The 16,869-nt window shown below is 35.1% G+C and overlaps 1 protein-coding gene across 1 annotated transcript; it reads right to left on the bottom strand.

Moving 5' to 3' along the window:
- Positions 1–1,581: 1,581 nt before the first annotated feature.
- On the bottom strand, positions 1,582–14,240 carry LOC145676191 (uncharacterized). Its single transcript, XM_081747103.1, has 2 exons — positions 13,461–14,240; positions 1,582–4,707 (listed from the first exon to the last, which is right to left on the bottom strand). Exons 1-2 carry the CDS (start codon positions 13,823–13,825, stop codon positions 3,522–3,524), a joined length of 1,551 nt encoding a protein of 516 aa, XP_081603229.1. The 5' UTR covers positions 13,826–14,240; the 3' UTR covers positions 1,582–3,521.
- Positions 14,241–16,869: the final 2,629 nt, after the last annotated feature.

Raw genomic sequence — 16,869 nt, 5'->3', positions numbered from 1 at the left:
ACACAACCAGAAGGCCCGTTCCAGATAGATAACAAACCTGAAGAAGTAGTGAAGAGATTGTATCAACAGATTCATGGTTCATCTTGCAAAGAGACCTTTTTACAATAATCGGTTTACAAGCTGCAATTTGGTTAAATAAATGGAATGAGACAGTAAGTTAACTATTATAGGGACAATTCGTAAAAACAAGAGAGTTGCTCCCGCGTTTGTGAATGCCAAATGGAAAAAAGAATACAGTAGTGTATTTGGTTTTCATTAGAACTGCACCATTGGTTCGTATGCATCTAAGAAATATCTGTGTTTAGTGCTGATCTCAAGTATGCAAAATGACGTCAAATTAAATGAGAGTACCAGAGATAACAGGAAGCCAGAGATCGTCACATTTTACAACGATACTAAAGGTGGGGTGGACATAGTAGACCAGATACCTACTGAATATGACGAAGAAAGAAATACTACACGATGGCAAATAACGTGATTTTATCACTTCTAAAATGTAGAACCGACTAGTAGTAATGTTATACATTTAGCGAACACAGCAAGGTTTTTCGGATTAACTCTAGAAGATGCTTGTGTACATAATCATGTAGGAAAGCGAGGACGATGTTACATGTATAAACACAGTAAGGCCAGATATTTTGCCAAAAGTGCTGTAAGTGGATTTGCCTAAGTCACGCAAAAATGATGTGTGGAGACTGCTGCAGAATTGAAACGTGAATATACCGCTATTAGGAGAAATCCTGGTTTACTTCTCTCTAGTTAATAAATATTTTATTTTCAGTACCGGTATTTAAGCAATAAAATAGTCACATAATTATCGAACTTAATTTTATCAAGAAAGGTATTGCCTCAATAAAAATTTATAGTTTCGCTTAAAGCGTATCCACTGTCTGGTGTTTGTATTTAATATTATAAATATAATACAAATTTAAATCCAAGTTCACATCTTATCAGACAAAAATGTTCCTGGGTCCAGGAGGCAAAATGTTACCATTCACAAAAATTTTTTTCACCTTACCACAATAAGGTTAAGAACAATGTATCTCACGAGGGTAAAGTGTACTGGCAGAACGTAAACATTAGGGACAAGGAGTATGCTGATAGCGATTTGGTTGGGGTCTAAAGTGAGGTAGTATATATTGCATGAATAAAGAGTGCTGAGTTTGGAAGCGTTTGTTGATATAGGTGATATTTACTTTTTCGATATATTAGTGTAATATGGACAAGTTATGCATTGGTATAGCTCCAGAGTGGGACTACGTAAATATGACTAACCGGACAATGAAAGGTATGTGGAAAACTTTTGGTTAGAAGGTCAACCATTTCTTTTATAGATTTTGAATAATGAAGTTATCCACACTGTAAATCTGTGTGTTAAGTTTGGCAGTAACAAATTTTTTTATGTACTTAGGATCGTCTATGCATAAAATACAAAAAGACGGCATCAAACCGCAGAAATTTAAAGTTCGAGCTACTACTTCGGGAAAAATATTTGTGCTATCTCTATGCGTTATCATTTCCATTGTGAACCCAGTAGTAAGGCAACGGCTAGAGTCTGCGTTTGACAGTTGGAGATGCAGTGAAATATCGTTATCATTTATTGGTAGAGAACACTCAATTAAAATAATTTACAATGTTCAACTCAGATGGCAAGAAAAGAGTGAGAGTGACTTGGGCAACGTGATCCCACGCTAGAGAAGTGTGCCAAATCAAATGTTTTATATTTGCGTTTAATGTGGTGATGTACAGTAGAATGCTGCTCAAAAGTGCAGTGAACAGAAAACTACCTTTAAACTATACTACAAAAACGTACAAAGTGTTACAAACAATTTTACAGACTGTGGCGTAAATATGGCTGTTTAGTGGTGAGCGAAACATGTCTAAAAATATAAATAAGGAACAGTGGAATGTCGTTTCTTAACCAATTCTCTACATAGAAATAAGACCGCAAGTCCATAAAGGCGGATTGTTTGTAGTATTAAAATTAATGGGGCTGCAGAGCACAGAATGATCTCGTGCGTGAGTGTTAAACTATTTGAGCAGAGGTAAGTCTGTCTAAAAACAGTCTTCGTCGGGTGTTTCAGCAAACCATATAGGAACAATGCTCTAAGTTTACTTGAAAGATGCGACGAACATTTCCAGATGTTGTCAGAAGGTGACAAAGTTGCTCATTTTGGTGACTACAACTTGAGCTTAGATATGGATCTACAATAAACATGGGATAACGTCAGACACAAATGACATCACTTCGTCGACTATTCTACTCAAACATCAATTTAGGATAGTACAATTTTCATAGCACGCGTAGAAATAACAGCGTAGATTATATCATCTCTATTCCTCCAACAGAATGCGACATCTCATATAAACTCTCCGCACGTGTGAGATTCTTGTCCTTTGGAGATTATCATTTACTTTGCAATATGTGAACCTTGAGTAAACGCCTTGCTAAGATCTTTGCATCTCCTTGGTGACTGACTTGTGTTCAAATGCGTTTCAACGTTTGAGCGTAGACTATATCGTCTTTCACACCTCTCACGTGTGAGGTTTTGATCTTGTGTGGTTAAACACGTATGAACATTGAAAAAATTATATTCCAGGATTTTTGCAAGGTGAGATTTGGCTACTGTTTGGATTCACGTGTGTATAGCCAATTTCGAACGTAAATTAAATACCTTACCACACTCTCGACATGTGTGAGGTTTTACTCCTGTGTGGGTTAAAATTTCTCTAGCCAAACTTTAACGTTTATCAAATGACATACCACACTTAGGGCATATTAATATGTGTAGCCAGAGTTCAACTTCGATTAAACTTCTAACCACAATCTTAGCATAACTAACCTCTTTCTCCTGTATGGATTAACATGTGTGTAACCAAACTTAAACGATATTTAAATTCGCTGTCACACTCGTAGCATGTGTGATATTTTGTTCCCCTGAGGATTGACATGTGTGCAGCCTAACTGGAACCTCGACAACCAAATATGAACGACGAGTAAATGCCGTACCACACTCTTGGCACGTGTGAGGTTTTCCTCCTGTGCGGACTAACATTTGTGTAGCCAAAGTCGAAGGTCTATTAAATGCCTCACTACACTCTTAGCACGTATGAGATTTTTTTCCTGTGTGGATTAACATGTGTCTAGCCAATTCTGAACGTCGATAAAATAACTTAACACACTCTTGGCGCGTGTGAGGTTTTTCTCTTGTGTGGACTAACGTGTGTGTAGCCAAATGTGAACGTCTACTAAATGCCTCACCACACTCTTGGTACGTGTGAGGTTTCTCTCCTGTGTGGATTAACATGTGTGTAGCCAAATATGAACGATGAGTAAATGTCTTACCACACTCTTCGCACGTGTAAGTTTTTTCTCCTCCGTGTATTAGCATGTGTTTAGACAAAGTCGAACGATGATTAAATGCCTTACCACACTTTTGGCACATGTGAGGTTTTTCCCCTGTGTGGATTAACATGTGTTTAGATAAAGTTGAGCGTTCAGTAAATGCTTTATGACATTCTTAGCACGTGTGAGGTTTTTCTCCTGTGTGGATTAACATGTGTCTAGCCAAATGTGAACGTTGATTAAATGCCTTACCACACTTTTGGCACATGTGAGGTTTTTCTCCTGTGTGGATTAACATGTGTTTAGATAAAGTTGAGCGTTCAGTAAATGCTTTACGACACTCTTGGCACGTGTGAGGTTTTTCTCCTGTGTGGATTAACATGTGTATAGCCAAATTTGAACGTTGGGTAAATGCCTTACCACACTCTTCGCACGTGTGAGGTTTTTCTCCTGTGTGGATTATCATGTGTTTAGTTAAAGTTGAACGTTCAGTAAATGCTTTACCACACTCTTGGCACGTGTGAGGTTTTTCTCCTGTGTGGATTAACATGTGTCTAGCCAAATGTGAACGATGAGTAAATGTCTTACCACACTCTTCGCAAGTGTAAGTTTTTTCCCCTGTGTGGATTAACATGTGTTTAGCCAAAGTCGAACGATGATTAAATGCCTTACCACACTTTTCGCACATGTGAGGTTTTTCATCTGTGTGGATTATCATGTGTTTAGTTAAAGTTGAACGTTCAGTAAATGCTTTACCACACTCTTGGCACGTGTGAGGTTTTTCTCCTGTGTGGATTAACATGTGTCTAGCCAAATGTGAACGTTGATTAAATGCCTTGCCACACTCTTGGCACGTGTGAGGTTTTTCTCCTGTGTGGATTAACATGTGTTTAGCCAAAGTCAAACATCGATTAAATGCCTTACCACACTCTTGGCACGTGTGAGACATTTCTCCTGTTTGGATTAACATGTGTGTAGCCAAATGTGAACGTTGATTAAATGCCTTGCCACTCTCTTTGCACGTGTGTAGTTTTTTTCCTGTATGAATCACCATGTGCGTAGCCAAACTTAAACATACTCTAAATTCCTTTCCACATACTCCACATATGTGAGATTTTTCACCTGAATGCACTAACTTACCACTTGACATAGTTGAACTTTGAGTAGACCGTTTATCACTATTTTGGGAGGTATGACTTTTTTCACTTTCCTGTGTCACGATATTCTTTGTCAAACGTGATCGATGAAATTCTTTGCCAAACTGCATCGAAGTATCAGATTCATCATAAGAATGAGAAATAGATTTATTTAATGTAGTAAACGTATTCCCCTCACCGTGGAAAGCAAAGATGTTATCGCGCCTGTAACGAATTCAACAAACAATGAAATGTAAATGGAGATAATGATTAAGTAGCAAGAAAACATGTAATCATTCGCTATATTACATGTTTTATTACATTAAATATTGTAGAAATATGAAATGGAGTACCATATCACTATTGTCTCAAAATAAGTGGCTGTAGTTTGTTTCACTATATCAAATTAAACTATCATTTATATCGTGGCGGACATAAGCCTATGACCAGGTATTGTCGGCTGTCTTGACACAAATGCACAGTATGAGAATTAAATCTGTCTTATGTGTAGATTCGTGTGGAGAAAAAACCAACTTGCGATCCAAAGGTTTAAGAACAACTCAACGTATTAATAGAAACTGTACCGAAGGTAATTCACTTATATCATCATAAGAGAAACACGAAAGAATTTTTGAAACCGATTAAAAAATTACATACAACTTTCCAAGCTGAGGCAGAGAAACTTAGAGTAACAAGACTAAAGATGAATCATTTACAGCGTTGTGATCGTGGTTCAGTGGTCTAGGGGCTTGACCAGTAATCTCGAAGTTCTTCGATCGATTACACGTCAAGCATTTTTTTTTTTTTTTTTTTTTTTTTACTTTAGGAATTTTGATGGAAATAGATCGGCGATAACACACGCTTCATTACATTCAAATGTTTGAATTAACGTTTGTTTCAGCACTTGAACTATCAAATTTTCAGGAATAATACTAACAATAATAACAATTATCTCGAAGAATATTTAAAAATTAAAAGCTTATTATCGCTCAGGTCGTACCATTACAAGCAGAAACGTGATATTAGGCAAAAAAAAATATTTCGGTTTTGTGTAATGTTGCCCATGAAAAGACGAATTTCTCATCTCGATTCTAAAACAAACCAAACAAAATCGGGATGAAACATTTTAATTCGAGACGGGACAAGGTTAACTCAAACTATAGTCATGCTTTGGAGATGAGAATCGAGACGAGACCAAAACTATCGTATCTCATCTTATCTCGATTCTAGAAATAGTGTATGCCACTCTTTAAGCAACAATTGCTCTGTAGACTGAATTTTATACATCATTTTGATAAGATTTTAGAGCTCACTGAATTATGGTCTGTGTATATATATTTGTAGCAAAGCTTTTTTAATTAAATCTGCAAACTTCACAAGTTAGTTTATTACAAGCTTTAGTTTTCAATTATATTCAGTTCTTTTTTTTTTTAGTTTTTTTCCTGAAAACGTACAGTAGAATATATTCTACACGAAATATTAGCGGAAATCTTTCGTTTAAATTTCAGTAGCTGTAAAGGTGTCTCATGATGGTATGGAACCCCTTTCCCGAAACACCTTCGACATCTTCTGTAGCTTAGCCAGTATAACCATTAGTTAAAAACAACTGTAATTACGGCTCTTGTGAGTTTAGAATCCCTACTTTCTACACCAAAATTACCTCGAAACTTTCCGTTATAACATTTAACTTTACTTTATAACATTTAGCTAGTTGTAGGGAAACTTTCCGTTATAACATGTAGCTAGTTTTAATAACGTATCGAGAGGGTATGTGCTGTTGGTCCTGACACTTCTCCCCAATCCCGACTATTTTGTAACTTATGGCTTACGTTACGGGTTATTTTACAGGCTTTAATACAATGTGTTCTCATACGGAATTTGTTACCTATATTATTATTATTATTATTATTGTTACTGAATATTTGAGACCTCAATATTACGTCACACTGCCGTAGCAAAGCTGGGATAGATGCAATAAACAGGTGACAAATCTTGGGAAAAATATTAAAGTCAATGTGAAGGTTACGATTATATTTACAAGAATCTAACAACTACCAAAAAACACGATTTCAACCACATGGCGACCGTTTTCCGGATTAAATTATAGTAATCTTCCTACAACTGCTTTTACAATACCATTAGTTATACAGATAACGTGTTGAGTTTGGAGCTGATTAGCCTAGTGTCGACAGTCAATTTCTATCAGATCCTCGGCGAACACAATTAATTAAAAATAAAGCAGAGTGATAGAAAAAAACAAGAACTGAGTAATGTAGATTTTTCATGTAAGTTAAGTAAATATGTTTTGACCTTGAGAGCAACAGAGAGATTAATGTAGCTCATAAAATTTTTTCTTGTTGATTTTTAATTCTATGTAGATGTGAGTGGATAGCAAACAGCTGATTGAGTATACACACATACATACATGTTTTACACTATGCACCTTCATGTGCATTTATGAATAAGAGTAAATGTTTAATACTAATACACAATAACACACTGAGCAAGGCTATGTGATAATGTGTAAAAAGCAAACAGTATCACGTGACAGTTTCAACACAATAACTGTGCAAACAAACAGAGAACATATAGAGAATGTTTCGGAAAGCAGGAATTAGGACGTACAGGAAAAGAGGAAGCAGAATAATTGAACTAGTCAGAAGAAAAAAGAGAAAAGCAATAGCGAACAAAGATGAAGGGGGAGTAATATATAGAGTAGGATGCGAGGAGTGTAACAAAATTTTCATAGGAGAAACAAAAAAAAAATCAAAAAAAGAGTAAGCAGCACCAGGATGTTGTAAGACTGAAAATGGACAACAATGCGATTTACAAGCATCAGAAAGAAACAAACCACAGGATAGGGTGGGAAGGAGCAGAGGTCATAGAAGTAGAGAACAGGACTTTGGTGAGAAAATGGAAGGAAGCCAGAGAGATTATGAAAGCAGGACGCAAGGTGATGAACTGGAATGCAAGATTCTCGATAAATAAAGAGTGAGAAGATTCTGTTTAAAGAAGAAGGAATAAAAAGAAAAAAGAAAGAAAGAGAAACAAAATAACAAGGATAATTAGAAGACAGGACGCATCCAGCGGAAAAAAGTAAACCTTTAATTTGACACGTGTGCAGCTAAAAAGTGAAAGTGAAAAACAGACAAGTGTTATTTTTTAAAGAATGGGCGGAACCTAATTAAAATTGATCTCCGGACAGTATATATAAGTGATGACCAACTCCCAGCAACCAGAAGGAGTGGAAGTCTGATGAAGACACAGTTATTGTGTAGAAACTGTCACGTGATACTGTTTTTCAAATATTATCACATGGCCTTGCTGAATGTGTTATTGTGTATAAGTACAAAATGGAATCAAAGCCTGATAGAATAGTTATAGAAAATATTTTATATATGGTACTAGTTTATATCTGTGTTAATTTTATATTGAAGCACTTCGCAAAATGAAACCTGAGTTGTAAAAACAAGGATTGGTTGTTAATGATCGTAATATCAAAATTCTTAGTGTTTCATGTTTTAAGCGCATGTTTCTTATTTTCGTATTAAACTCAGACATTTATATTTTTGTACTTTGAATTAGTTGCTCGTATCTCATATCAATATGGAGGCTAGTGTTTTAGAACAATTTCAAGCAATATTGACAGAAGAATTAGAGAAAAAATTAGAAACCATGGCTCAAAAATGGTAATGAATATTGGATGCCTAGGACAAAAAATACATGAATTAGTAGGTGATCTTCAAAAGCCTGTAACAGAAACGATTTGGGAGCGTAGGAAAGAGCGAATTGAATGCCAAAGCAGACAGCTTACGTATTAATATGAAAGTATCCAATAATTACTTAACTGAAGTACTCTCTGAATTAGTTAACGCGGCCAATCATGTTGATTCAGTAACTGCTGAGTTTAAAAAAAATGTAGTGGAATGAAAGAAAGGTCTCACTGGGTTCTAAGAATACATGCGAACGGCACAGATTGAGTGTAGGCAAACCAACAAAAAAAAGAGTGCAAGGCGGAAAAGAAACCGTCTTGAATTCGAGCCAGCCCAAGTTGAGAAAGACATGTGCCAAATAAACCAGAAAGTCGATTACAGTCAGGAAAAGGAAATATGCAGTGTAGAGATAGCAAAAAAGAAGAATCGTTACGCGTACCTGTAAAAAATTGTTTCTAATGAAATTGTTTTGCCGGCAAGGGATACCGATGTTTCACACATGATAAGCGGTAGCGTTCAGGTTGCGCGTATCCGCCCTCTCGAAAAAGCCAGGGAAGGCTTGAGAGTTCAATTGATGATTTTGTGTGATAACGAAGTTACAGTGTTGTCTGTTTTGTGTCGCAGGCAAATGGTTTTGCGCGAATTAAAAAATTCAAATTTGTCTTTGTAACAGTGTATGTCTAACGTAAGTTGCATTTTAGTGCTCCATTCCGACTTTATCAGCTTTGAGCATTGTAGAAGAAAACGACTTCTAATTCACAATAGACCCGCCAAGCGAATTCTGTTTTACGTAGTGAAGGTCTCGTACATAATATATCGGTCGGAAATGTTTACCGTAAACAAGCGTAACACTTCCAATAAAGCACACGGAGTCGAAAGTATATTTCCGTTATAAAACCGAAATGTAACACCAAAGTTAAGAAGAAAAATAAGATGGCCAATGATACCCAGTTGAGTTTTCGTAATACATTATTAACGTAAACTCGATTTCGAGGAGCATAATCAGTAGAATTAAAATGAGCAGACGTGATCATATCAGTACATCAGATGCAACATTTATTAATTTTTAGTTGCCGAAATGTTTGAATTTTCAAGCTAGTACTTCACTATTGCGAAAGTATAAAAAGCGAAAGTTTAAGTGTAGTGCTACACAAAATGTAGACATGTTGATTGCTCATGATGAAAAAATGTGCGTCGACCTCCACGTACAGCGTATTCTCAGCACGCACAACCACACATTAGGCGTGCAGAAGTAAATAAGTTGAGAATAAAAAAAAGTGCCTTGGTAAGCGTAATTCGGAACGCACTAAACTCGGTCAAAGACGAACTACATGCAAATTAAAGTCGATCTGTAGGCGAGGTTATTTCGAGTCAAACATGCGGAAGTCGTATACATCGACTCCGAAGAGCACCAGAAAGCTTAAGCGAAAACACGTACGAACATTTTATAGTACACTACATGGCAAAATATAGTAATAGTAAGTGCAAACCTAAAAAGAAATTTATGACAGGTATCGCAATGCAGCGTAAATCCAAACGTCGTAAAGGAAGGCTTGTCATTACGTGGAAATTTAGTAAATAAGCTGTAAAAAGGAGAAAAGTTCCGAAATTAAACCAACTAACTGGAAAAGTACACGTAACCGTGCTAAATTACCGCTTACAAGCGTAACCGGCACAGATGGAAAATTAAAATCTTAGCACAAAAAAAAGCGTGAACTTCACCCCAACTCGGGTTAAACCCGGGAAGAGATGAGAAATCAGAAATACCGAATTTGAACTTTTAAACTTTTAGATTATGAAAAAATGATTACTGTTTATTTATTTGATTATTTCCCCGAATTTCGAAGGTTACTTTTCAGAATCAAAGTGTGTGCCCACCGCTACTGACGCACCAGTCCAAGAAACCATCAATATCGCCCTACAATGAGATACGTTTACTTAGATGTCATATATTATGGTTTCCTTACAGCATTTGGAGGTGAAAGATGAATGTGGAAAGGAGAGGAAAGACAGCATTGGAAATTTTAAACAGGTAATTGATTTAGAACGCGATTTCCGACTTTGAAATTGTAATAATACCTCACCACTTTTGAAAAGTATGGCTATCCCGTTTTGGATGCGGACTTTCAGTATCGAATTCTTATTAGGATGTTTAAGTTTTGTACTTTTTTTCAGGTCTTTCCAGTTTTGGGAACCATACTTCATAATAAAATTTTATTATTAAATTTTGCTTGAGTTTTTTATCATTCTCCTTTATGTTTATATTAACATTAACTGTCCCCATACAATCAAGCATTTAGAGACTTGTTAGGCAATTAGATATAATTACGAACATAATTAGATAAGTACTAGTAATAACTACAATTAATCATAAAGTTAAAATTTTGGGTAATTAAAAAATGTGCTCTTCAGATAGTGAAGTTTTTCATCTGATGTTGTGATTGTATAATGAAAAAATATACGAAATTTGTAATGAAAGATCAAGTCGCCGTCAAAATACTGTAAGTTAAACACAATTTAGTATAATATTGAAAGTAATTGACAATAACCTTGAATTTGATAAAGTTGCTCGTTGATTTGTTCGTCGTTCAATATATACATGCAGTCTACTATGAAAAGTCAATGTGCATTCAATGTGACTAATGATAACTGAAGTTAATTGACTTCAGAGAAAGCGATAGTATAAGTTAAGAAAAGTGGAAGGTTAAAATATAGTTCATCCCCTAGGGACATCTCTACTTTCGTTATAAAATTAAAGTGATGAAACCAGTCCGACGCCTGGTTGGGTCCCAGCTAATGTGCAAATTCGGCAATTGACTAAAATTTCAAAATTTTGTTCTAATTTTTAATGTTTGGCATAATTAGAGAAAAGTATAATGGTAATAAAATTGATGTTCGGATTTTAGATTTTGATATAATAATTAGTTTTGATTTGGATTTATAGAAAATAATTAGAGTTTTGATTTGCATTTAGAGAAAATAAATCAAATGTTATTCTTTTTGATATTTGAAAATAACTCTTGTATTCTTGTGCCGGGAATCATAAACCGATCTCGAGAAAAAGAAAAAGGGAAGCCCGTTTACGATTCCACGTTACCCTTTACTACGATAAACACCGGATACTATGATGTATCGATAGTACGGAGTGCCTACGTCAGTTACGCAGTATATGGTAATACTAAGGTTTATGTTATGGAAAACATATTAAGATTGCTACGTACGAGTAGGCCCTGAACAACAATAATGTTTAATGAACAAGTTAATATTACTGTTATCTTGTGTTTCACTATTGTGACAAATGCTCTCGGATGTGACTTTATTCTCGATAAAGATAAGTGCAATTGCTAGTAAGCCACACAAAAGTATTAGCTAGAGCTCTTTAAAAGGTTACATTTGTAAACCTACCAATTTTGTAGGTACGAGCGGGCCTGAAGTAATACTAATGATTAAAAAATTGATGAATTGAAATGTGAGGCTGTAGCATTAAATCTCCTCCCAGGGTGTATTTCTTGTCGTCCTCTTCCTTATTTTTATTTTCTTAAAATGCCTCCTCAAGGCCTGAATGTTGACAGCCCAATTGGGGTTCGGACATTAACCCTGATTTGTCATGACTTGAATACCGAAGGCATGCAACTAGGGTGGTATGTAAGGTCTTAGGGTAGAAGCGATTCATTCGAATCGTCAGGGACCCTGCAAGCTTCAACTGTAAGAGATTGTCAGAACCGTTGGTTTTAGGATCCAATTCATTAATCTGTATTTTTAATGAATGATTTACAACCTGTGTTGTCAAATAATTACGCACAGAATGGCGCTCCGTATGGCTTAACCGCCGTTTTACTAATTTATTTGTATTAAAATGTTCAAACGGTTATCAGTTACGTTGTATAATGCAAGTTACAATGTATAATATAACGAAACTGACTTAACATTGACGGAAATTCTTTTAAAATTTGGCGGTCCTTACAGTGACTGTTTTCCACGCTACTACAACAACAAAGCCTCTCTGTAATTAGAGCTAATGCTGACCCCAACATTAACACCAAAATAGTGTTACATGTTCTATCGTAGGGGGTAGTTGAAACTTCGTGTACCGTATACAGTTCATGGTTTTACCGACGGAGGACTGTGAAACTCTCTTCATATTTTGGCGAAGTAATGCCCGATGTGCAAAGTAACCCCTTGTCAAGGTAGCTAGTAAACACTGTAAGCGAAATGAAGTATCAAAATTTAGTGTGGCAAATCATAACACGGAACTATGAAAATGCTTGAGAATGAAGGGATCCATATAATTAAGAAGTTACGTCCCTAATGTATTGTGTTACTTTGGAACACAAATATACAAGCAAAGAAAGCATTTCAGCATGTTACCTATAAAATACTTAGGAACGTACAAGAACACATTCAACACGTAAGACGTGTAAGTCATCCTAAATACAGAATTTTGCGCTATCTTTGTTTACCCACATTCTGCGTAATGCCCTAATCTGCATAGCACTCTTGTTTTTACCGGCCATCTAGTACATGCTGATTAGCGTTGTTTTTACAATAATTCATATATTATGTACGTACACCAAGCCCCTAAAGTGATCCCATATTGAAAAATGCATGTCCATACCCTAAAAAAGATTCCTGGGAATGTAAAAAGTCGACTTCCTTGAAAAAATGAGTGAAGCTATGAAATGGACTGATGTATGGACCTCTACAAATAATGAACATCCATTGTTGGTTAAAATATTCTTTATCTTGTATTTTACTTATGTCTTTCGAAGCCAGCCGGAAAAATCAAGCTAGACCCGTTTGAGCTAAATCAAAATAAAATCACAAACGTCCATAGTTTATGTTCGAATATAATACATTACAGGTTTACATTTGCAAAATTTTAGAATAATTACCATTCTTATTATTTGGTATTTTACATAAGTCTCTATATAAATAAAACAATATCGTCGAGCACCCATATTTTAAATATGTGAACAATTAGTGAGAAATATGTAACGAATAATAAAGAAATAATTATTTTATCGAGATAAGAACTACATAAGAATTGTCTGGATCGTATCAATCTTGTTATTATTTTTATTTGGTATACAGCTTGTCTATGTGTGCCATGTCATTTCCAAATTGTAGGCTACTAACTTACGTTCATGATATCTCTCATACCTAAATATTTCTCGTGAAGTATTGCTTTTAACCAACAAAATTTCCGAAACCATGTAACCGTATTATCAATCTGAGCCAATTAGTTAATGAAAAATTGAACATTACCTTTCTGGCCGAACTAAATTTAAACTTTTTGTTGTTAATTGTTGGGAGTCATTACAATACGACGCGCAAGTCTCCTGAACCACAATTTTTCTTAGCGTTTCTATATTACTTTCAAATTCAGGATCTTCTTCTAGTGCTAATTCTGATTTCACCCTATCAACGTTTAGTTTCACATCCAAAGAGCACTTAGCTTTATCCTTGTCCACTGATACATCTCCTTCCGTTGTAGATAATATTAACTCTTTGTTGTCACTCATTAGTTCGTATGTCCACCCTCTCCCTTCGAGCGGATCATCACTAGGTAAGTCATAAGCAATTTCTTCTTTGCATATCAATTCCGACTTAACAGACGCCTTACCAGCCATTTTGAATTGAAATATAATAAGAATTTAATACTGTTCTTATACTCCCCTTATACTTTACGCTGCCAGTGTTAATGAAATGATTTACAGGTACGTTCACAAGAGCAAATTTGTATTTCCAATCTTCTTCTTCTTCCTCTTATTCTTATTCATCAACCACTAGTCCTCTCTCGGCAATTGATTGTTTGTTTGTAGTAAGCATTAAAAAATTTTTGCATAGTATCATTATCACTCTATTGAACAAGAATATCGGCCATTTAGAAAGGTAATTAAACGTGTAAAATGTAAATATTAGAATAGTTGAAAAATGATAAAAAAAGTAACAAGATGTGTACAAAGTCATAAAACAGATAGAAAGTAGTATGATAAATTGAAAATACGTGAAAAAAGAAGTGTTGCAATCGGGAAAAAGTCAAATTTCAGGTTCAGGTTCAGTTTCAAGGTATTTTCCTTCCTTCTCTTCGGAAGTTTGGTTCCTGAAAAAAGAAAAAAAAGAGAAATAAAGTACTGCCCTTTTTTATTTAAAGTTTTCCATTTTCTTTTTCCATCAAAATTCAAGAAGTTCTTTGTTTTTTTTATATTTCTTTCTCACTTAGTTCCCTTCCATTTACATTAAAGCCTAGCCTCCAAGCTTATTTAACCAAATTTCCTTCCTTTTTCATTTCATCGATTCATTTCCATTTTTCCCTGATTTTAAGGTTTCTACACATTTTAACAATAAGTGTTCTAATGTTTCGTCTTCTTTAAAACATAATTGACATTTTTCGTTCACTTCTTTAAATTTTTTAATCTTACCCTTGTTTCAAGGCTCCCTGACCTGGCTTTGAAAATAAAAATGCTGCGCAAATCATTGTTCATATAATTTATTTTCTTATAACGCTTTTTATATGTTTATATTCCTTTCAAACTGTTCTTCTTGACACCTTCTTCATACCACTTTTCCTGCGCTTTCTCTTTAATTGTTTCTTCTGTGATTTTTTGGAGAGAAGTATGGTACAATAGGAAAAGATCAGAATAAGGAGAGAATTTCGAACAGATAAAGGGGGCTGAAGGCCAAGTTCAACAGAACAAGAGGTAGAGAAAATTTAGGAGTGTAAAATGACTGGGAAAAAGTGTAGAAAAATGAGGGAATGTATGAACGTGTAAAGGAAAGAAAAAGTGTATAAGTTCAGTATATATGTATAGAATACCCCACACAACTCTCGTCATCACAGGACACACAAAGCACGATGCACTCGCCATAACGGCCACTTTACTCGATATTTCATGGATACTCTCCCAGCAATTATAGACGGTACTTGCAATCAAATACACAATTAGGTTTTAATATGATACAGAATAATTGCTTATTGAAAAAATTAGTTCTTCTTCTTCTTCTTCACAAATATAAAGCCCGACCTGACAAAGACCATTGGAAATTTATAATGTGTTTGAAACCACTGTTGTATACATGTTGAAGGCATGAGCTACCACTGACTTTATCTATTAATAATAATAATAATAATAATAATAATAATAATAATAATAATAATAATAATAATAATAATAATATGCATAACAATAATCGAAAAGTGGTTGGTGTGTTTTCTTTGTACTTTTGTTTTGATATCATTATTGTTTTCCACCGTAAATTAAATTGCACTAGTTATTTTTTTCGTTTATTCTATTTGTAAAATGTTAACTTTTACCAATGTCAACTCATTCAAGAATAGTGATAGGCAGTGGGAATATTTACGGTTTAAAGGAAAATAAAAAACGGGGATATTCCCAGGTTGTTCTCTTGCATATCAATTTCCGGGAAAGAATTTATTTCCATTTCTTTATTTTATTTTCTAAATTATAAGAAAAGTATGACAAATTACTTTATTTTCATTTATTATGATATACTTCTAGGTTTTAAACAATTTGGAGGTTACAAAAATTAAAATTCGTTGACTGTATTTTATATAACTAGTCATATTATTTTTTCTAACAAGGGACATGTTTCGGTTAGAACGCGATGGTCGGTATAAAACTTGGTATACATATACAGGACTAAGTACTGAATACTGTATGATAAGTCATTCCCGTGTAAAACTTGTTTTCCGCCGACAACGCCAACTATCCTTCGAAACACTAGCAGTTAAATTCCTCGTTATAGGTGCTGAGTGATGATCAGTCTGGCGGCCAGTGTGTCGTAGTAAGCTCGAATTAGTGTTAGGTCAGTGTGGAAAAAATGGGGCGGGCTGCTGGCATTAACCTCCTTCATGTAAGTGAATTGTCAAAAGACAAACTAAGGCGCAGATTTAAGAATCAAATATCAGTTGGAGAAGGAGATGAGTGATTTGCAACACTTTGATGCAATTTAATTATCAATGAGTACGAAAATGAATTAGAAATGATCATACTCGTCAGAGATGATAAAGAAAACTGGGCCATATGCAGAGTCCTTCTGGCTTGTGATTAGTACCATACTAAAGCGTTCGACTTATATATGCTTCCTTCAGATATCGGGCGTTTAGCATGACGCTAATCATTTGTCAAAACGACTTTGCATAAGGCGGATTAAATTTCTAAATGTTATAAACAAATTAGGTTGGGTAACTGCCAGAACACAGATACCCCACCATTTTGTCAACAGTTCCGTTTAACCCTTAGGAGATCTTGGCTTTTTGGGCTATTTTTGAAACTTTCAGTCAAGCAGCTACTGCATCGTCACTATTTATCCTAAGATCATGGCTCATACCTCATTCTCTTCAGAATAGAGCTTGCTTTCAAATGGTACCACTTGCATGCTCATACCATATACCAGAAGCGGGAAAAAAATTGTCAAAGTGAAAATTTCGGAGGGAAAAAAATTTCCTCGAACTTTGGCCCCCCTGGACCACCCCTGTGTGACCGTAGCCATCTAAAAAAATCTGACAAATAGTACTTGCTATTCTGAATGTGTGTGCCAAATTTCACGTTTCTATCTTCAATAGTAAGGGAGAGAGAATTTTTATCAAAAATTCCCACAATGCCCCAAATCATCATAAAACACTATGATCTCAGGGAAAAAATCCTGAGAC

The sequence above is a fragment of the Thermobia domestica genome, chromosome 18 (genome assembly GCF_964235325.1).
Source record: "Thermobia domestica chromosome 18, izTheDome1.hap1.1, whole genome shotgun sequence".
Classification (NCBI taxonomy): domain Eukaryota; kingdom Metazoa; phylum Arthropoda; class Insecta; order Zygentoma; family Lepismatidae; genus Thermobia; species Thermobia domestica.
Note: the sequence above shows the minus strand (reverse complement) of the source record. Positions and strands in the feature narration are given on the sequence as shown.